The 23,355-nt window shown below is 44.5% G+C and overlaps 1 protein-coding gene across 3 annotated transcripts in view; it reads right to left on the bottom strand.

Annotated features, from left to right (window-relative positions):
* GRK7 (G protein-coupled receptor kinase 7) overlaps positions 1 to 14,615 on the bottom strand; it is a 140,990-nt gene extending 126,375 nt beyond the window's left edge. The window contains exons 1-2 of one of the 3 annotated variants that reach the window (XM_077488574.1): positions 14,502 to 14,615; positions 13,488 to 13,919 (exon numbers count right to left, since the gene is read on the bottom strand). In XM_077488574.1, the coding sequence (XP_077344700.1) occupies positions 13,488 to 13,847 (360 nt within the window). In that variant the 5' untranslated portion in view covers positions 13,848 to 13,919; positions 14,502 to 14,615. Of the gene's footprint in view, positions 1 to 13,487; positions 14,214 to 14,501 lie in introns of those variants that run through there. The other 2 variants (XM_077488575.1, XM_077488573.1) reach the window with 2 other exon arrangements.
* Positions 14,616 to 23,355: the final 8,740 nt, after the last annotated feature.

Below are 23,355 nucleotides of genomic sequence, written 5' to 3'. Positions count from 1 at the left end.
CCCTCACTCAGCTCATCTTCTCTCCTTACTTTCCACCCCCCCTCTACTCTTCGTTTTCCACTTTTCTTCCTATTCGTATCTTTATTCTATACCCTCTTCCTTCCTTTCCATCCCCGTCTATCCCTCCTTACCCCTCCTCCTTCCCCACCCCCTCCCCTCCCTCCCTCCTCCCCTCAGCCTTCTTCCTACCCTCTTAACCACCCCCCCCCCTCTCATCCCCTGACCCCCAACGATTACTTCAATATGACTTTAATTTTGCATCCATATGACTTTCTCTCCCTATGATCTGTATTTCCAGCTGTTACACAAGCCATCCCTCATGCAATGGTAACCAATATCTCAGAAACTGATTAGATTTCCACTTTCGCAACAAGCGTTTAATATAGTGTAATCGGCCTCCCTTTTGATAAGACTTGAGATCAGCAATTGGTTTCTCACAAAGAATTTGCCCCCACTCGGGGTTTTGGTTATCTACTTGTATTATGTTTATTAGACATGTATTGTTATTCGGAAAAAAAAAATAAGTACAATGTGTACTTTAAGATGTCATCTTGCTGACTGTTCTGTACTTAAGCATTTGACTTCTGTTCTACTTACATTTGTATGATTTTAAAACTCAATAAAAATTATTTTGAAAAAAAAAAAAAAAAAAAAAAAAAAAAAGTTGCGGCGAACCTAAATACCTACCTGCCTAACTAGCGTCACCTGTGACACTAATACAGCGATCAGAAAAATGATCGCTTATTAGGCTGGGTTCACACTGGAGCGATGCGGGAACGCCACGAATCCGCGGCGGGTTCCCGCATCGCATGCCTCCCGGCGGCAGTTCACACTGCCCTATGCGAACTGCTGGGAGTGTCAGTGAAAATGTTAATGACACCCCCATATCAGTTCGCATATCGCAGTGCGATCTGCAAACTCGGATCGCATGGTGTGAACACCCATGCGATCCGATTCTGCTGCGGACCAAAAAAAGGGTCCCGTGCGAATTTGCGGCGGGTGCGGCGCGAATTCAGCCATACTATCTGTATGGCTGAACTCGAATCGCACAGAGATCGGATGTGATATGCACTGCAGTGCGAATCACATTTGTTCTCATAAACCGCTGCAATGTGAACCCAGCCTTAGTGACACTGGCGACGGGGGATGATCACGGGGTTAAACCTTTATTGGGGGGGGGTTAGGGGGGTACATTAGAACTAAAGGGGGCTAACCCTAACTGCCCTAACAGTTATTACAGTCACAAATGACACCAATGCAAAAAAAAAAAAAAATGCAATTGGTGTCACTGTGACTGGGGGGGCAGGGGTAATTGGGGGGGTGATCGGGGGTGAAGGGGGGGGGTGTGAGTGTGCCTGGCATGTTCTACTGTGTAGTGTCGTGTTGGTGCAACTCACCGATCCTCTCTCCTCGGTGCCGGAACGAAAAATACCGACACGGAGGAGAGATTACATCACTTCCTCTCCTGTGTTTACATTACAGGAGAGGAAGTGATGTCACGGAGCATTTCTATTCGTCGGGAGCAATCGCGAGTGGGTGGCCATGAATGAATGGCCACCCCCTCATCCCGGATCGCTCCCGAACGAAAACCGACCGCCGCAGGCACCGGGGGGGGGGGCCCGATCGGGCCCCCCACCCGCGGGAAGGCAGGGACGTATATATACGCCCATATGCCTGCCCGTGCCATTCTGTCGACGTATATCGTCGTGCGGCGGTCGGCAAGTGGTTAACCTCTTCTGCAGCGGGATTCTCTGCAGTGAAGACTAAGGCCCGTTTCACACTGGGGCGGGAGCGGCGTCGGAGGTAAAGCGTAGTTTTAACCCCCGCTATCAGCCGAAAAAGGGTTAAAACTGCCCGCAAAGGGCTGCTGCAGCGGCGCTTTGCTGGCGGTATAGGCACAGTGCCCCATTGATTTCAATGGGTAGGAGCCGTTTGGAGTGGTGAAGGAGCGGTGTATTCACTGCTCCTAAAGATGCGGCTAGCAGAACTTTTTTCACCGTCCTGCTAGTGTACCGGTCCAGTGTGAAAGCCCTCTGGCTTTCACACTGGAGTGAAAGGGGCCAGATTTTTTCAGGGAGCTATTTTTAGCGCTGTAGCACCTGAAAAACACCCCAGTGTGAAAGGGGCATAACACAATCTGAATTTTGCACACCTTTCACTCTTATCGGGACTTCTCCCTCTGTACTGTCACACAAATATGTATGACACCAAAACTTGGCTGTGTACATTGCTTCTCTGATTTACAGGCTGCTCTAATAGACAACTTAATCTGTTGAGTCTTGAATGACTTCATCCACATAAGGTAACTGAACTACCCAGAGAACATAATCACTGCCTGATTTGTTTGAGAGACTTGAGCTTCCCTTGTGATGTAGGGATGCCTTTTCATACTGTAGACATGTCACTGGAGAAGTGATCGAGGGGGTGTACATCTCACCTAGGTTGCTACACAGTGTGAGATGGTAAATCCAGGATGGATCAGTTTCTCAGCAGCGATATGCTGCTGAGTTGTTATTTAAATTTTGCCGGGCCTGGGTTTATATGGAATGGCAGGTAGGTTTGGTAGAGGGACCTGTCATTCCACATCCCCCGATCCAGTTCTGGGTTTGGGATCAGGTGAGCTTTGATCCGCAGCTGACCTTTTGGGCCAGGTATATAGACGACATCCTCCTCCTATGGGACGGGAGTGAATCGGATCTCTCCCTGTTTATGAGTGAGCTTAACGCCAACACCAGGGGTATACACCTCACTTATGAAGCCAGTCTTACCAAAATACATTTTTTAGACCTTACTATTACTATTAAAGAAGAACGTTTTATTACATCAACTTTCTTTAAAACCACCGATAGGAACTCCTTTATACCTACTACCAGTTGCCATCATCCATCTTGGCTCAAATCAGTACCTAGAAGCCAGCTCTTAAGATTGAGACGTAACTGCACAGAACAGGATGTTTTTATACAACAGGCCCGTGTTCTTACTCAGAGGTTCATTGATAAAGGTTATCCATCTGAACCCTTGACATGTCTGATAGATGAGATTAGTCAAGTTGAAAGATCCGATTTACTAAAGGAACGAGAAGGAGGTCGTCAAAACAATTTCCGTTACCCCTTCATCACCAATTATTCCTGCCAACACACTAGGATCAAACATATACTTAAAAAACATTGGCATGTACTTAGGAACGACTCGGTATTGGGAACTATTTTGCCTGACAGACCCCAAGTAGTATATAGAGGCGTAACATCTCTGAGGGACAGGGTGGCCCCTAATGTTTTGGACCCACCCACTAATCGTCCACATTTTTTCTCAAACCTTACTGGGTACTATCAATGCAGGAAGTGCACGGTATGTAGCTTAAATGGCTGTCGGTCTAGGAGAAGTACTACCTTTAGATCTACGGTCACATCTAGGTCTTATACCATAGAACCTTTTATCACTTGCTGCTCAGAGGCAGTGGTCTACATGCTGGAGTGCCCTTGTGGCCTCCAGTATGTAGGGCGGACCAAACGTGCTTTACATGTACGTTTGAACGAACATATTGGGAATATCCGTAGAGGATATACCCAGCATTCGGTCTCCAAACACTACCTGTTGGCACACAACAGAGACCCTACCAACACAATCTTCATGGGAATTGACAAGTTCAATCCCCATTGGAGGGGAACCCATTTGGTAAGAAGCATTTCCAAGCTTGAAATGATGTGGATACACAGATTAAAAAGTTACGTCCCTCATGGTCTTAATATTGAAGTAGACGTAAATGCATTTATTGACAATTCTTGAATAATATATGATTGGTTGGAATGGTTTATATAGCTTGGGCTTCCTGTGGTCGTTGTTGCTTTTTTAACTGTAAACTTGGTGTGAGTTCCATGAGCCCTCAATGAGGTTTTTTGCCTTTATTAATTTTTCTGTATTTGTGGTCTTACTACTTTTATTATTATTATTATTATTATATTATTATTTTATTATTTCATTGGATACCTTCTGATAAATATACTTTTCAATTGGTATTTGAAAGGAATTTTTTTGTAATTCCTCTTTTTCCCTCAATGTATTTTTATGATAATTTTGCATTTTTATTTTATAGTTCTTAAAAGATTCTGGAGGGTTATAATTATGGGTTTGCCTCTGCGTAATGGTAGGGCAAAATTTTTACCCTTTTCTCCTTATGCAAAATGGTGGACTGGGTGATAGTATGGGCATTCCAGTCCTCTTTCCCTCACCTAACATGGTGGATTGAGAGGACAACATGGAGCTCAGACCGAGGCTGTTTGTTTATGATTTTGTATATAGGCGGTGCGTCAGAACGCCGTCCCGCATCCCGTGAACACGTCCGTTTGAGACGAAACGCGCGTAGGGAGATAGGCGTTCTGACGTCTCTGCGTTCTACGCCCAACCAGGAAGTGCGGGCGGCACACGAGTCCGGCCGGCTCGTTTTTTATGTGATCGTTTTTTCTTTACGTATGTGAGTGTAATTTTTTTAAATTCTACTTTATTAAACCAAGTGGTTTTACGCTATGCGAGTGTCTTTGATCTTTTATATATGATCCACGATACCCTCGTTCCCTGATTGGAGGCTTCGTACTGGAGATAGAGACAGCGTGGTGTCAGCAATCTACGACACCTTCGTTCCTTGATTGGAGCCTTCGTATTGGAGCCTTCGTATTGGAGACATAGATGGTGGGATGCCTGTGACGGTTCACCCAAAAACCCCTGTGCTGTTGCCTTATTGATCTCACTAACACTGGGATCTAAAGCTCTGGTAAGCGGCCCCTCTTCTCACTGGTGGAGGATTGTTTTGAATATTTTCTACATACACGCATTTGTGGATAAAAATTTTTTCACCTTAATACCAAGTTTGAAGAATCAATAATAATATTTTTGGACTAAAAATATCATTTTTTCCTTTATCACATATGAACTCTTTATGGTTTTTGAATATTATTTTTATTAATATTATTCGTTTAGATTTAGCACACATTGTTATTTTTGTTTCAATTTACATTAATTATTGTGGGTGCTTTCTATATTATTTATACTAATTTCATTTCAGATTTAGTACACACTTTATTCACTCTATGATGATATGATAGTACTCATATATACTATTTACTAATCACATTTTTGTTTATTTAATATTGTTTTTTATGCTTACTTTGTATAGGTTTTGATTAGGTTTTAGGTGTTTGATTAATTTTTAATTTCTAATTTGTTTTTAGCGCAGCTCATTTTTTTCACCTATTTAGTTTGATATCGGAGTATTACGATTAGGGTTGCTGCTTTTATGTTGCTTTCTTTTGTTGTTCGAGTAGCGCGGTTTACCCTTTGTACCGAGCTTTGATCCTAATTAGCCTGGGAAGCTAAAGGCTCTGCAGAGTCTGCAGGTGATTGCTCAGCCAGGGAATGAACAATCTGTGTGTTGAAGGAAGCTGCAAGCACTGCCACTGCTGGAGCTAAAACCCACCCTGCGATATCCAGGTGAAAGACGCTGTGTTTGTAAGTGTCAGATAGGTGAGCAGAACCTGTTAGTAAGCGCCCAGCCGGGCTAGGACTTTTATTTTTGTTGTACTTAGAAAGCACGGTGTTGCTGTATATTTTGTTTGCTGGACTGTTTGTACCACGAATAAACGCCAAGATCTGCTTTATAAATTCCAAGTCTGCTGTGAACTGTCTCCAAACACACCCTACCCCGGGAAGATCCCTTACAATTGGTGTTCGAATGCGGGCAAAGTCGGTTGCTAGGGGCAACGGTGTGGACAGACTTGGCTACAGCTGCTTATGTCTTGGGTGAAAGCTGCAATGACACTCCAGGAACAGTCCAGCAACATGGAGGAGATGCTGAAGCAGTTTATGCAAGTGAGTTTGCAACAACAGCAACGACATGAACAGTCCATGGCTGCACAACAGCAGGCTCAGATAGAGGCCAATAGACGACATGAACAGTCCATGGCTGCACAACAACAACTTATCGAGCACCTGATAGCAAATCGAGAGGCGCCTGTGGTGATGGGAGCCGCTCCAGAGATTTTTTCTGGGAGAAGGACTGTGCAGAAAGCGCTGCAAAAGATGACTGCTGAGGACGATGTTGAGGCCTATCTAACAGTATTTGAGCGTGTGGCTGAGCGAGAGAAGTTACCAGCCGCTGAGTGGGCAGAAGTAATTGCGCCCTATTTAACAGGTGAACCCCAAAAGGCCTACTATGACCTCAGTGAGCAAGAGGTTAAGGACTATACTCGGCTAAAAGAGGAGATACTTGCCCGACTAGGAGTTACTACTGCAGTCCGTGCCCGGAGGGTACGCAACTGGAGCTACAGTCTGGACAAATCAGCGAGGTCCCAGATGTATGACCTAATCCATTTGGCAAGAAAGTGGTTGGAGCCAGACACTTCTACTCCTGCACAAATCCTAGAGAAGGTCGTGATGGATCGCTACCTCCGAGCCCTTCCTACTGACTTGCAACGCTGGGTGGGACAAGGTGATCCTAAGAATGCAAACGAACTTGTCAACCTTGTGGAGAGGTTCCAGGCGACTGAGGACTACCTCCGTGATGTTCCTGCAGCATCTTCACCTCCCCGGAGCGCCAGATCTGTGCCGTCGGCTGGTAAGAGACTTCCATCTATTGGGGGAGTGTGGAGGGGTGCTGATGGGGGGAAAAGGGCTCAAGTGGTGTCTCAGGGACAAAAGACTGGTGATGGTCCCGGGTGGCTAAGGGGCTCTCGAAAAGACTCCTTGCCAAAGAGACCAGGCCCTATCCAGTGTTGGAGATGTCATGAGGCGGGACACGTGTCGGCCCATTGCCCTCTTACCTCTGAACCCATGGAATGTGACGCTAGCCGGCGTCAGTCGCTATTTGCGGAACCATCTTGTGCTGCAGTTCCTGGACTAGAGACTGAACCGCAAATCTGCGATATTACAATCAATGACTTTCCTGTTAAAGCGTTAATGGACTCAGGAAGCCTTGTAACCTTGGTGCATGCTAGCCTGGTGACTGGGGACTTAGAGTCTAAAAAGCATATGAGCGTTGTGTGTATACATGGTGATACAAAAGTGTACCCTATAGTGCTGGCTAAAGTCGGGACTGAACAAGGCACAGTACAATATGAAGTGGGTGTGGTTAAAAACCTCATGCATAATGTAATATTGGGGCGCGATTTTCCTTTATTCTGGGCTCTCTGGGAAAAAAGAAAAATCCCCAAAAGGAGTGAGGATACCTCTAAGGTGGTTGCCTTGTCCACGGTGAATGATAAAAGTGTGCAGGATGAAAATGATTGTTTTCCTTTGCAGGTCCTGGCTGGGGAGGAGGAGGCTCCTCCCACTGAGCAAAATATACTAGATTTAGAGGTGTCTAGCGATAATTTTGGGACTGCACAATTACAGGACCCCACTCTCAAAAATGCGAGAGAGCAGGTTGCTGTTATGAACGGGGTACCTCAGGAACCAGATGCTGAAAAAAGATTTCCACATTTTTCGGTGACTAATGATCTTTTCTATAGAGTTAATAAGGTTAAGGATGAGATTGTGGAACAGCTTCTGGTACCTAAGCCGTACCGGCGTCAGGTGCTTGACATGGCACATAACCATGTTCTTGGGGGACACTTGGGGACTGACAAAACGCGAGAGAGGGTTCTCCAGAGGTTTTTTTGGCCGGCCATATATGATGACATTAAAAAATACTGTGAGTCGTGCCCCACATGTCAGGTTAGTGCCCCAGTGTCACATTTTCGCAGTCCTTTGGTTTCGCTCCCTATTATAGAGGTGCCTTTTGAGCGTATTGCCATGGATTTAGTGGGTCCCATTGTAAAGTCAGCTAGAGGACACCAGTATATTTTGGTAGTCCTGGATTATGCGACCCGCTATCCTGAGGCTGTACCCTTAAGAAACACTGCATCTAAAACAATTGCACGTGAGTTGTTTTATATGTTCTCTAGGACTGGGATCCCTAAAGAAATCCTAACTGACCAAGGTACGCCATTTATGTCAAAAGTAATGAAGGAATTATGCAGACTATTTAAAATCTCACACATCCGTACCTCTGTGTACCACCCCCAGACGGACGGATTGGTGGAGAGATTTAATAAAACTTTGAAACATATGTTGAAGAAAGTGGTGGCAAAAGATGGTCGTGACTGGGATCATTTATTACCCTACCTCATGTTTGCTATTAGGGAGGTGCCCCAAGCATCCACAGGGTTCTCACCATTCGAGTTGGTCTATGGTCATCACCCTAGGGGTCTACTAGACATTGCAAAAGAGACATGGGAGAATGAGTCCACCCCATACAAGAGTGTTATTGAGCATGTAGCACAAATGCAGGACCGTATAGCCACTATAATGCCCCTGGTAAGGGAACACCTCCAGAGGGCTCAAGAGGCCCAAAGTAGAATTTACAACCGGTCCGCAAGAATCAGGACATTCAACCCAGGCGATAGGGTCCTTATACTAGTCCCCACTGTTGAGAGTAAATTCTTGGCGAAGTGGCAAGGTCCCTATGAAATTGTTGAAAAGGTCAGTGAGGTGAACTACAAGGTGCACCAACCAGGTAGAAGGAAGCCTTTCCAAGTTTATCACATAAACTTGATCAAGCCCTGGAAAGACAGGGAATCCTTGGTGGCGACAAATACTGTTAATAATTTGTCACCACCAATCCCTCCAGTCAAGGTAGGTGATACTCTATCAGTGTCACAGAAACAGGAGGCTCAGGAATTTTTACAGAAAAACAAAAACAAGTTCTCTGACCTCCCAGGGCGTACACACCTCATCCATCATCACATTGAAACTGAGCCTAGAAGCAGAGTAAACCTTAAGCCCTATAGGATACCCGAGGCACGTAGGGAAGCCGTATCTGCCGAGGTAAAACGTATGCTTGCTCTGGGGGTAATTGAGGTGTCACAGAGTGAATGGTCCAGCCCAATTGTGCTAATCCCAAAGCCCAATGGAACTTGGAGGTTCTGTAACGATTTCAGAAAGTTGAATGAGATCTCCAAGTTCGATGCGTATCCTATGCCCAGGGTAGATGAGTTGATTGAGAAGTTGGGTAACGCCAGGTACATAACCACCCTCGATCTCACAAAGGGCTACTGGCAGATTCCACTTTCTGGTGAGGCTAAAGAGAAAACTGCATTCTCCACCCCTGATGGGCTATTCCAGTATGTAGTGATGCCATTCGGGTTACATGGAGCGCCTGCAACTTTCCAGAGGTTGATGGACTTGATTCTGCGACCACATCGTGATTACTCAGCTGCCTACCTCGATGATGTGGTCATTTTTAGCCCTGATTGGGAAAGTCACCTCTGTAAGGTACAGGCCGTGTTGGATGCCATAAGTGATGCGGGGTTGACCATAAATGCCGAGAAGTGTGCTCTAGCCCTAGAAGAGGCCAAATATCTAGGCTACATTATTGGGAGAGGGTTGATTAAGCCACAGCTAAATAAAATTGAGGCAATACAGAATTGGCCTAGACCCCTGACAAGGAAACAGGTTAGAGCTTTCCTGGGTATTACGGGGTATTACCGTAGATTTGTGCCGAACTTTGCCTCAGTTGCTGCTCCACTAACTGACTTGACAAAGGGCGGAAAGACAGCAATGGTCACGTGGACCCCAGAGGCCGAGAAGGCTTTCCAAAGCCTTAAGTCTGCCTTGTGCCAACCACCTGTCTTAGTTACCCCCGATTTCAGGCGAGAATTTCTGGTCCAGACAGATGCCTCTAACACAGGCTTAGGTGCAGTACTCTCACAAATAGTGAATGGTGAGGAGCATCCAGTGACGTACTTGAGTAGAAAACTAACCCCGGCCGAGAAAAATTATGCCATTGTGGAGCGAGAATGTTTGGCAGTAAAGTGGGCCCTAGAATCGTTAAAGTATTACTTGCTAGGCAGGAAATTCAAGTTGGTGACAGACCATGCCCCCCTAACATGGATGAAGTTAAACAAGGAGAGAAATGCAAGAGTGACTAGATGGTTTCTCTCCCTACAAAACTTTAATTTCACTGTGGAACACAGGCCAGGGAAATTACAGGCAAATGCTGACGCATTGTCGAGGGTGAGTTGTCTGTGGGGACAAAAGGCTCAGCCCTCCGGTCTGAAAAAGAGGGGGGGGATATGTAGACATGTCACTGGAGAAGTGATCGAGGGGGTGTACATCTCACCTAGGTTGCTACACAGTGTGAGATGGTAAATCCAGGATGGATCAGTTTCTCAGCAGCGATATGCTGCTGAGTTGTTATTTAAATTTTGCCGGGCCTGGGTTTATATGGAATGGCAGGTAGGTTTGGTAGAGGGACCTGTCATTCCACATCCCCCGATCCAGTTCTGGGTTTGGGATCAGGTGAGCTTTGATCCTAATTAGCCTGGGAAGCTAAAGGCTCTGCAGAGTCTGCAGGTGATTGCTCAGCCAGGGAATGAACAATCTGTGTGTTGAAGGAAGCTGCAAGCACTGCCACTGCTGGAGCTAAAACCCACCCTGCGATATCCAGGTGAAAGACGCTGTGTTTGTAAGTGTCAGATAGGTGAGCAGAACCTGTTAGTAAGCGCCCAGCCGGGCTAGGACTTTTATTTTTGTTGTACTTAGAAAGCACGGTGTTGCTGTATATTTTGTTTGCTGGACTGTTTGTACCACGAATAAACGCCAAGATCTGCTTTATAAATTCCAAGTCTGCTGTGAACTGTCTCCAAACACACCCTACCCCGGGAAGATCCCTTACAATACATATAAAAAGAAGCAATCCTATCCATCATCTCCATAGTTTAAAAATTTGGGGGAAAAAAGGTAAGGCTTACCCAGCACACTGTCATCCCAGTGACTACAAGTTACCACATTTTGTTTTTCTCTCATGCAGATGCATATGTCACAGCTAACAATCTCCAAAGTAAAATCGGAACACTCTACATATTCTTTTTACAATAGTCTCCAAAAAAAAAAACAAAAAAAAAAAAACAAAAACACACACACACACACACACACACACACACACACACACACACACACACACACACACACACACACACACACACACACACACACAATATTTTAAGCAATGAGAGCCATTAAGAAAAATAAACAGCATACACATGGCTGAAAATTTCAACTAATGTATGTAAAAGAATGTGTTCTAGCTTAATGAATTGGGCCTGATGCCCCTTTGATAGGCAGACAGCCAAGTAATCTCTCTTTATATTCTGCTCCATTAATTGTAATATGTATGTTCCTTCAAGGCCTAAAATGATTACAACAAAACCTGGATTTAGTTCAGATATAGTAGAAGCTTGTTGATAAAAGGCATTATAATAGATCCCCTGTAGAAAACTGCAGTAGGTTTAATTCACTAAGGTATTGCCATAACACAAAAGGTGATATTCAGCGCACGCCAAACAGTATGTGGACCAAAAGATTAGCGGGTGCTGTAGTAAAGGCTCAACAGATGGCACTGTCATTCATAAGGTTCAGGGATATTCAGGCATCAGCAGCATACGTCAATCCTATAAAGAAAAACATCTAGGCCTCCATCACACCTGATCAATTTGTAGCTTAAAGTTGAAAGCTTTAGTGCCGGTTCACACAGGAGCGACTTGTCAGGCGACTTAGCCGCCTGACAAGTCGCGCTCCGTTCTGTACTATGAAACCGTTCTAATAGGAGCGACTCAAGTCGCTCTGACTTAGAAAAAAGGTTCCTGTACTATTTTTGGGGCGACTTCAGGCAACTTGCATTGACTTCTATACAGAAGTCGTTTTGCAAGTCGCCGCTGAAGTAGTGTGCAGGTCGCGTCTGAGTCGCGCTGCAAGTCTTGCCGCCCCCATGTGAACCGAGCCTTAGAGCACTTGAAAATGTGCAGGCGTTAAAAAAAAAAAAAAAAAGTAGATTTTGGTGTTTTTTTTAGCACATTGACTTCAAATGGGAGCACCTGAATACATAAGCTCTGAAAACACAATCCTCATGGTACATAATCATTATTGCCTAGTAATGCAAATATAAAACATCATTCGTAAAGTCTCATGCCCTGTATACACGGTTGGACTTTCCGATGGAAAATGTGCGATCGGATCTTGTCAGAAAATCCAATCGTGTGTGGGCTCCATCTGACTTTTTCCGTCGGAATTTCCGACACAAAGTTTGAGAGTAGGATCTAAAATTTTCCAACAACAAAATCCGATCATTTCAATTCCGATCGTGTGTAGACAATTCCGATGCTCAGAATAAATTACGAGATGAAAGCTATTGGCTACTGCCCTCTTTATAGTCCCGTCGTACATCACCGCGTTCTGAATGATCGGATTTTCCGTCAACTTTGTGCGACTGTGTATGCAAGACAAGTTTGGGCCAAAATCCGTCAGAAAAAATATGACGGATTTTGTAGTCAGAATGTCCAACCGTGAGTACAGGGCATATCTGTACACATGGGGGTTTTCTCATAACTAGATCTGGTTGCTCACCAGGACAGTGCATGCTTAAGATAAAACCTTATTGGAAGTTATATGTATAAGATATCATCAAGACAGTAAAGAGTCACTGTGCATAATTTACATTTATGTAATGTATGCAAAAACAATAAAAAATAATTACTTATCCACTATAAGTAGAAGTTTCAAGTGATTATCAGAACAGAAGATATGTACAGGACAACTATTTTGCAGTGTTGTATTCTGACAACACATGGGGTTATTTATATAGAAACTTTTGCCACTGTCCGCGTTTGACGGGTTTTGGCGATTTGTGTTTGCCTACTTTAACCTGGGGAATCCTATTATTTCCAGGGAGAATCTAATCATCCAAAATAAAGAGGATTCATCAGATCAGTGGATTTGCTGGACTAGAGAGCTTTTTTTAAATTTTATTACTACAAAGCTGTAAGTGTAAGCAGCATCTCCTTTACATAATGCAGATGAAATATTTTTGGGGTCTTTAAAGAATACGATTCCAATCACAAAGATGTGTCAAGTTGGTAAGAATGGCCAAAAGCAGATTGGGATACCTAAAGTTAACAGAAGGTTGCTGGGAGGCCTAATCTGTCTGCATGTAGGCATCTAACCCAGTCCATCAAAAATGTAACTTTAGTTATAGGCAGGGCCTGGTGAGCCCTGGTTCCTTAAATACAATGTTTCGCAACAGCGTTCCTGTTCAGATGGGAGTTTTGGGTGTTCCTACCACCTTTGCATGTCCCAGTACTCCCTTGTTACATCTTTCATAATAGAACATAAAAATCCGACACAGAGTGGGGCCCCTTTATAGTGGTCACGCCAGGTGTACTGGCACAGGAATTAAAAAAACACATATCTCATCTCACGATTCTCATACCGTCAAAGCAGTTAGTCAGTAGACCTGTAACAGTCAGTTATCAAATATGAACATAAAACACTGAAAACTAGCTTGAACTTCCATCAGTGCGCATCATAATATATATGCCATTGCAGATTACACAACATCTACAATACTGAGATGTAAATTGCATTATATTTTAAAATGCAGTTGTGAAATCAGTTGTTCTTACCTCTCCAAAGCCACCTTTTCCCAACACTCTAAACTCATAGAAATATTTATGGGTGATTGGTTGCCTCTCAAAGGCTTTCCACTGGAGGAATCGGTCATAGTAATTGCTGTTTTGGTAGGCCTCAAATGGGTCTTTTGCAAGGTAAGCATTTGTCTCCTCCTTGACAAGCTGAACCAGTGGTGGAATCTCAGCACCCTGGGCATTCTGGAGGCGTTTGGAAAGGTCTTCGCTGAAAAAAGTGGGGCGATACGGAGAGTCCTGTTTAAACCTTTTGCTCACCAAAGATTGTAGTAGCTGCTCCTTGGCAGAACCCTCCTCCAGCTCCCAGTCGTGTATTTCATCCAGGAGTTCCTGAACCATAAGGTACTCTGGTACTGACTTTAAGAAGTCTCTGAACTGTCGTCGGCCAATGGGCTGATCCACACAGATGCTCTGAAAGTCAAGAATAATGGTGTCTTTTATTTCCTTGCGACAAACATCCGGCGGAGGCAAAGACAGGCTCTTGCGCCTTTTCTGCAACTCTCTCAGATCCCCCTCACTGCTTTTCCTGGCCTGCAAGTAAGCTGTGTTGGCTATAAGATTATCTAGTCCTCCCATATCACACATGGCGGCTGCTGCTGGGTCTTAGCAAATATGAGAAATACACCTTGCTGGGACAGAGGTCACAGGACTTCTACCCTCTCTCCCTGGGACTATCGTCTCCCTCCTCAGCCACTGTGACACAGGTGCCAGCAACAGTTAGCATTAAATACCACTAAGGGATTTTCATTAAGACCTTTGCTTGTACCATTTGTGGAAAGTGACTAGTAAGAGGTATATCTGCTGTAAGGAGCTTTTCTTTTGCTATCTATAGCTGCCGATTACATACAGCAAGGCGTGTTACGAGAGTCAATGGGAATCCAACACATGTACAAGGTAGAACAGCAAGAGCCAGGTGTGAACCTTCATAGTGAATTATATACACTAATAAAATGGTAAAAGATAAAGAACAAATTGATCCAAATAATAGGTTACCTTTGACAGTCTTGTGGTTAAACTGCACTGCCTGCACTATGACTTCACCAGATCTTGATATTTTTCCTAAATAAGTAAAATGTTATAGTGAGAAAAAAAAATAAAAAATAGGATTTTTATAAACAGCTTACCTGTAAAATCCTTTTCTTGGAGTGCATCACGGGACACAGAGCCACAGTAATCACTGCATGGGTTATATAGGCACCTTTAGGTGATGAACACTGGCATACCCTAGACAGGAAGTTCAATTCCCCATATAACCCCTCCCCTTACCTGGAGTACCTCAGTTTTGTAGCAAAGCAATATACATGTATTAAAAGAGGGGAGGGACCCCTGTGTCCCTTGATGTACTCCAAGAAAAGGATTTTACAGGTAAGCCGTTATAAAAATCCTATTTTCTTTATCGTACATCATGGGACACAGTAATCACTGTATGGAATGTCCCAGAGCAATCCTAACTGAGGGGAGGGAGACACAAACGAACGTAGGGTGCATTCAGACCTGAGGACCCATAACTGCTGCCTGCAGCACACTGCGCCCAAAGGCGATATCCTCATGCCTTCTTACATCCACCTGATAGAATTTGGTGAATGTATGGACTGAAGACCAAGTTGCAGCCTTGCAGATTTGAGCCATGGAGGCATGGTGATGCACTGCCCATGAAGCATTAACAGCCCTGGTGGAGTGTGCTTTGATTTGAAAAGGTGGAACTTTCCCCTGCAAAAACCACAAGCTTGAATAATTACTTGCCAAATCCATTTAGCAATAGTAGATTTTGACACTGCCTGTCTTTTTTTTTTAGGGCCTTCGGGCAACACAAACAAAACATCCGTTTTCCGAATCGGAGCAGTCGCCTCCAAATAGATTTTAACCACTCTCACTACCTCCAGAGAATGTAGTGACTTTTCTTCCGTAGAACAGGGTTCTGGAAAAAATTAAGGCAGAACAATATCCTGGTTTAGATGAAAACCTGAAACCACCTTCGGTAGAAAGCTATGATGAGGACACAATACTACTTTAGCCTTGTGGATGATTAAATATGGCTCTTTACAAGAAAGAGCTGCCAATTCTGAATTTCTTCTTGCAGAAGAAATGGCTACCAGAAAAACTTCCTTGTCAAAAAGGACCAGGGAAATATGTTTTATTGGCTCAAAAGGCTGTAATCCTGACAGAACTAAAATCAAGTCCCAAGAGTTCAGGGGTGCGCTTACCGGTGGATTAAGCCGCATTACCCCCTGTATAAAGCTTTGGACCAAAGAATGCGAAGCAAGCAGACGTTCAAACAATACCGTTAAGGCCAAGATCTGGCCCTCGATAGTACTCAAGGTCAGCTTCATCTCCAACTCCATTTGCAGAAAGGCAAGGATTATACCTATGACATTCTTTCTGGGATGCCAACCCCTGGATTCACACCAGGAAACATATGCCCTCTAGACTCTATAATAAAGGACTCTGGAAGCTGGCTTCTTTGCATTAATCAAGATAGATATCACTGAGCCTGAATGCAAGTGATTCATCAGAATGTGGGTTTCAATAGCCAAACCGTTAAATTTAGCATTTGTAAAGGTAGGATGGAACACTGGTCCCTGCGATAGCAGATCTGGATGTGGTGGTATGGTCCATGCAGCCCCTACAGCCATCTTTAGTATTTCTGCATACCAAGATCTTCTGAGCCACAAGAACCACTGACTTCTTTTCCTGCTTGATCCTGCAAAGAAGTCGTGGTAGCAGCAGAATAGGAGGGAATGCATAAATCAGCGAGAACTGATCCCACGGGGGGTCACCAACGCACATGCAAGTGGATCCTTTGTTCTTGACCCAAAGTTGTTGACCTTGTTGTTGAACCTGGACGCAAACAGATAAACATCCAGGATGCCCCATCTTTGGCATATTGCCAGGACCATTCCTCCGGGAACAACTGTGTGCAACTTAAGTAGTCCGATTGCCGATATGCATGGCCCATGCTTCTCTGCCCAAGTTAAGATCTGGTTTACCTCTCCCTGGGCTGCACAACTTCTGGTGCCTCCTTGGTGATTGATATAAGCCACTGCTGTTGCATACTTTCGGATTGGATCCTGACAGGACAATCCCACAGCCTGAATGTTCAGGCCTTTAGGGCTATATACGCGGCCCAAATCTCTAGAATGTTGATGAGTAAGGTCCCTTCGGTTCTGGACCATTTCCCTTGGACAATTGTCGCTTCCAAGACTGCTCCCCAACCCAAAAAGGCTGGCATCTGTTACCATCTTCCAGGTAACTGGTAAGGATTTCCCCTTCCGCAGATTCTCAGTTATCAACCACCAACTATGGCTCTGATGTACCATTACCGACAAACGCATCAGAAAATCTAGCGCCTGGACTTTCTTGTTCCCGGCAGACAGGATACTGTTTTGCAGAAGTCTCGAATGAAACTGAGCATAGGGAACCGATTCAAATGAAGCCACCGTCTTTTCCAACAACCTCATGCAAAGGCGAATAAAAAAGGACCCTTCTTCGCCCTAACCACCTGAACCAGCTCCTTTATGGTGCTGATCGTTGTCTGGGGTAAAAACACCCTCTTCTGGGTTGCATCTATAACCAGACCCAAGAAATCTAGTCTGCTTACTGGCTTTAAAGAAGACTTCTCTAGGTTGAGGAACCAACCTAGGTATTCCAGGTAGTTGACTGTGGTGACCAAGCTTCAGTCTAAGTGGACTACCGACCGGTCTATCAAGAGCAGGTCATCTAGGTAAGCTATAATCACTGAAAAGGTAGAGCTTCAAACTGAAAATTAAGTTTTTCCACTTCAAAAACGTAGATGTTTCTGATGAGCAGGGAAAATAGGTACATGCAGGTATGCATCCTTGATGTCGATTGATGCCAGAAGTTCCTCTCCTTGTAGGATGGAGACTACTGATCAGATTGATTCCATGCGAAAAGATCGATTTTTCAGGAACCGGTTCAGATCTTTGAGATCTAGAATGGGTCTGACATCTCCATTTGGGTTTGGCACTGTAAAAAGGTTTGAATAAAACCCCAACCCCCGCTCTTCCATCTGTCCTGAAAATCCTCCTGCCAGACCCTTGAACTGTAGCAGTTTTCCCCCCAAACAAGCAGGGGCACCCCTTCATAAAGAGGCTTTAGCATTCTTGTAGGTTTCCTCCCCCAGGACTTCTTTTGTCCCTGGGGTTGACCGAGTTTTACCTCTTGGACCCGACAGTGACGGTTGTCGCTATTGCCTGGAGGCTGACGTCTCTGGCAGTGGAGAAAGCCTGTTTAAATGAGGGACGTTTACTCCTTTTCTTAACTGGCAAAAGGGTACTTTTCCCACTTGATATCTTTTGGATATAATTGTCCAAATCAACCCTAAACAGCTTTTCAACATGAAAAGGAAAACCAGCCAGGAGCTTTTTATATGTCTTCAGCTGCTGGCAGCTCGGCTAAATCCTGGGCCTGCTGTTCAGGGAAAACCTTGAGCACCTGTTTCAAGTGGTCTCTCAAGGACTGACACCAATTGCCACCACTGCAGGTTGAGCTGCTGAACCTGCCAAAGAAAAAAGTTTTTTTTTATCAAGAATTCCAACTTTTTATCAGTTGGATCCCTAAGCATTTGAGCGTTGTGAACAGGACAAGTCAAACTTTTATTCATAGGAGGATAGGAGCAGCGTCAATCACTGGTATACCCCACATCCTTGTAAATTTTTCCTCCATAGGATAAAAGTGTTGAAAACTTTTTGGGAGGGGGAAATCCAAGCAAGAAGTGGGCTTTTCAACCGACTCAATTACAGGTAACTTAAATGTGGAGCGGACCATTTCAGTAAGAGAATACACCAGCAATTTCTGAGCCTGTGAAGCTGAAGCGGGTCCTTCCCCACTTGATTCCTCGGAAGAGGAATCATCAGTCCCTACCCGGTCCTCTGAGGGGAAGTCATCTTCCCCTCTCCCAGTGTTCCTCTTTTTGAGGGTCCTGGGTGGTAGAAGGGGACCTAATGTGTTTTCTTCAAATTTGTGAAGATACAATTAAGGCCATTAATCTTTCCTTCAATCCATTTATGGCTGAGGAAAAAAAACCTCCTGAGTAATATATACAGGGGCTGAAATGCCAGAAGCAGTTGCAGCCCCTAAACCCAATGGCTCACTCTGACCAGCCTCCCTAGGTCTTTCGGGGGGGGGGGGGAATGGAGTTGCAGAGGGAGCCTGAGGGAAATCCCTTTGAGCCCCTATTTTTCGGGGTATTTGTACCTCCCCTTCTGCCCATAGTGCTAAGCACGAGCACAGAGGTACTACCAGAAATGCACCCACCGCTGAGCAAAATAGTCTTGCAACTGCCACTGCTATCAAGGCTCAGTCTGATGCTAAGTAAACATGCCTGGGAATGCCTGTGCCATCCACTCACATGCCATCCATAAACCAAATAGACCTAATCTTCACCACTCACGGAGGGCTCCGTTAAAAAAAACCTTCAGGAAACCGAGGCCCCTTTTTAATCGGGGGGGATCCACAATCCTGGGCCTGTAAAAGCACCCCGCCAGGAAATATGGCTGAAAAAACAAACACTGGATCCCAGGGTCCAGCTCTCTCAAAAGAGAAGCATTACCGGCAGAACCTCGTTTCTTCCGACACGAGGCCCAGCTACCATTCAATTCAGCCTGGAAAAGACACTTTGAATGGATCCGCTTGTATAGCTTGCCCCAGCAAGAAATATTCCAGTGGAGCTCAGCATAGCACATCTTTACTCGTGACCAACACCTAAGCCACTGGTGAAAAAAAACTAAAAACTGAGGTATTCCTGATAAGGGGGAAGAGTTATATGAGGAGTTGAACTTCCTATCTAGGGTGTGCCAGTGTCCATCACCTAAAAGGTGCCTATATAACCCATAAAGTGATTACTGTGGCTCTGTGTCCCGTAATGTACGATAAATAAATGTAGGTGTATATCTAGCCAAAGTAGAGATATATATATATTTTTTTGTATTTTTGGATATGGTAGGAGTTGGATGAGATGTATGACAGATCTGACTATTTTGTGAATTATCTTTTCCAATACTTATTTTATTTTAATAGCCATTTGTGTATAGGCCATACAATCAACCTATCTGAATACCTGATAAGATAACAGTTAAGCCAGTCAATGTCCTGTTGCCAAGTCTTAATAGACTGGCATAACTGTACTAGGAGAGAACAGCAGCAGCATTTTCATATTCACCTTCTCCTAGAAAATAGCCTATTTAGTCCAGGGGCACATGGGGTATTAAAAAAAAAACAAAAAAAAAAAAAAAACAAACACACACACAAACACACAAACTGTGCAACTTTGTAAAGTGTTCAGTAATATTATTTTCATACCTGTAGGCCATTTGGGTCCCCTCAGAAGCCCGGTCTTAAAAGTCAGAATTAGCAGCCCCCCATGTCCTAACTTGTTGTTAAGACGTGAAAACCATTGATCCAGGCAGTGTATGACCAGCTTTACTCTTGCATTGTGAGAACAAGCAGTAACAGTCACTGTATAGCAGTTGAAGGCGGGAAGCATAACATGAATATGTAATGAGCAAATAAGCCTGCACCCAGGTATATAATCGATTTGCAATTTATAAAATCGGAAACAAGTTTTTATATACAAAGCGATGAGGCCTTAAGTATAAAACAGCACATTTTATTGAAAAGCTGTTCTAAACACATTTTGTTGCTTTTCAGCCTGAAATTAACACAGGCAGTTTTTTCTTTTATCTAGCTGTATTTTTTAACCACTTGCTTACTGGGCACTTAAAGCGGAGGTCCACCCTAAAGTGGACCTCCGCTCATCGGAACCCTCCCCCCCTCCAGCGCCACAATTGGCACCTTTCAGGGGGGGGAGGGGGGGTGCAGATACCTGTACAGTACAGGTATTCTGCACCCACTTCCGGGATAGCTCTCTGCGGAAAGGGGCGTAGATTACGCCCCTTTCCGCAAGTGCCCCGCTGCCTGCTGGGAAACACACAGATCCCAGAGGCAGCGGGGACCGTCCTTATTGCGCAGCGCGATTCACGCATGCGCAGTAGGGAACCGGGAAATGAAGCCGAAAGGCTCCATTTCCTGATTCCCATACCCAAGATGGCGGCGGCAGCACCCGACAGACGATCTAGAGATCGGCTTCGAGTGCCGACATCGCGGGCGCGCTGGACAGGTAAGTGTCACTATTTTAAAAGTCAGCAGCTGCAGTATTTGTAGCTGCTGGCTTTTAAAATAAAAAAAAAAAAAAAAAAAAACGCAGAGTCCCGGCGGACTCCCGCTTTAAACACCCTTCCTGCCCAGACCAATTTTCAGCTTTCGTTGCTCTCTCTTTGAATGACAATTACTCAGTCATGCAACACTGTACCCAAATTAATTTTTTGTCCTTTTTTCCCCACAAATAGAGCTTTCTTTTGGTGGTATTTGATCACCTCTGGGGTTTTTATTTTTTGCGCTATAAATGAAAAAAAAAAAAGACCGAAAATTTTGAAAAAAAAGAACCCTGCATATTTCTTTGTTTCTGTGACAAAATTATACAAATTATGAATTTTTCTTCATAGATTTTGGCCACAATTTATACTGCTACATATCTTTGTTAAAAATATACCAAAATTAGTAGATATTATTTGGTCTTTGTGAAAGTTAGAGAGTCTACAAGCTGTGGTGCGAATCATACAAAAAACTGATCACATCTGATGTACTGGTGGCCTATCTCACTTCTTGTGAGCATAACAAGCCAGGAAAGTAAAAATACCCCCCAAATAACCCCTTTTTGGAAAGTAGACATTCCAAGGTATTTAGTAAGAGGAATGGTGAGCTTTTTGATGTCATTTTTTTCCCACAATTCTTTGCAAAATTAAGATTATTTTTTTTCCACAAAATTGTCATGTTATTTTTCTCACATGGCATGTGTAATACCACAAATGACACCCCCCCAAAAAATTCTGCTACTCCTCCTGAGTATTACAATACCACATGAGTGGGACTTTTTCACAGCCTGGCCACAGAGAGGCCCAACATGCAGGGAGCACCATCAGGTGTTCTAGGAGCATAAATTACACATCTAACTTGTTGACTACCTATTACACTTTTGAAGGCCCTGGAGCACCAGGACAATGACACGTGACACTGATGACAGATGGCACAGACAACGCGTGACACTGATGACAGATGGCACTGATAAGTGGCATTGATGACACGTGGCACTTTTTTTACCCCCACTTACGGCCGCTGCAGCCATTCATCTCTCCCCTCTCACACACTGTCTGTGTGAGGAGGGAGAGCGGCGCTGAGAGATGATCTCATGTTTACATACAAGATCATCTCACACTGGACACGCCAATCGCGCTGTAAATGGCCGCTGTGATTGGCCATTTACAGCGATCTGTGTTTGCCTGTCTCCGGGGGACACGGCAAACGCAGAACTTCCCCGATGCCCGCCTGCGGCAGCGCCCATTGCGGAAGTATCCATCTTCACCCCTCTTTCATCCCGGGGCCATGGACTCCGGCTCGGACTGGCCAGAGTCGCATGACATCATTCCCAAGCTGACAGTCACAGCGCGGGCTCTATAGAAACAGCGCGATTGTGCCCCTTCTTTAGCGCACGTGCGCCGATGACATCAGCAAAAGCATACATGTTAAATATCTCCTAAACCGTGCAGGTTTAGGAGATATGTCCAGTACCTTATTATAGGGTAACCTGTAGGGAAACGTGGTGTGTAAGGGTTTACGACCACATTAAAGTGATATTAAAGCTTAAAATAAAAAATATTAAAAAAGCGTTATACTTACCGCATTTGTGGTTTTGCACAGAGCAGCCCCGATCTTCCTCTTCTGGGGTCCCCTGCCATTGCTCCTGGCTCCTCCTCTTCTCCAAGTGCCTCCATAGCAAACGGCTTGCTATGGGGGCACCCAGAGAGTAGGAGACCTGCTCTGTGCATCCATAAGACTCTCCTCCGCTTCCTCCTGCACTGGCTGTGATTCACAATTAGACTTGGGTTATTAGCCCCTGTACACATGGTCGGAGATTTCGACAACCAAATCCGTCGGATTTGGTCCGTCGGATCTTGTCCAAAACTGTTGCATACACACGGTCGGACAAAGTTGTCGAAAAATCCGATCTTTCAGAACGTGATGACGTAATTTCGTTACGATGGGACTACATTCAGGCTAGTAGCCAATAGCTTTGATGTAGGAATTTGATCTGAGCATGCGTGGCACTTGGTCCGATCAAAATTCTCTACACATGATCAGAGGATGTCCGATCGGCCCAGTTGGTCGGGAAATATTTCCAACAAGTTGGAAAATTGGGTCTGACGGAATCAGTCCGATGCATACCACACACAGTCGGATTATCCGACAACACGGTCCGATAGAACACATTCTGACGGATTCTCCGACCGTGTGTACAAGGGCTTAGACAGGAGTTGTAGGGGGAGCTGCATACTGAAGGTTTTTGTCCCTGTTTATCTGCCAAAGTAGATTACTGCCTTAAAGTGGAAGTAAACCCATGGATTTAAACAGTTAAAAAAAAAAATAAAAAAAAAAAAAAATAGGCATGCCGGGAATGCTAACTGCACATTGGCTGTGCTCTCAGCCAAACTATCAAACCATCCAATGGCTGGTGTCATAACAAATCACATGTGCAGCACCATAGCAGTTGAAGATTAAACAGAGGCAAAGATGGCAGCTTCCTTTACTTCCACTTTAAGTTTACACAGACCGCAGGTTCATGCTATGCAGCAGAAAATGAAATGTTAGAGAAACACCTGCCAGCAGGCTAAATGCAAAGAGGTAAGTATTTCAAAAGGTGTTACTTTATGAAAACAGCAGATTTAAAGTGAATCTTAGAAGGTTTGATTTAAAAGGACATCATGCACTTTTATTT

This window comes from Lithobates pipiens, unplaced genomic scaffold (assembly GCF_037356315.1).
Source record: "Lithobates pipiens isolate NorthernLeopardFrog02 unplaced genomic scaffold, aLitPip1_a1.2 Scaffold_18, whole genome shotgun sequence".
NCBI classification, from domain to species: Eukaryota; Metazoa; Chordata; class Amphibia; order Anura; family Ranidae; genus Lithobates; species Lithobates pipiens.
Note: the sequence above shows the minus strand (reverse complement) of the source record. Positions and strands in the feature narration are given on the sequence as shown.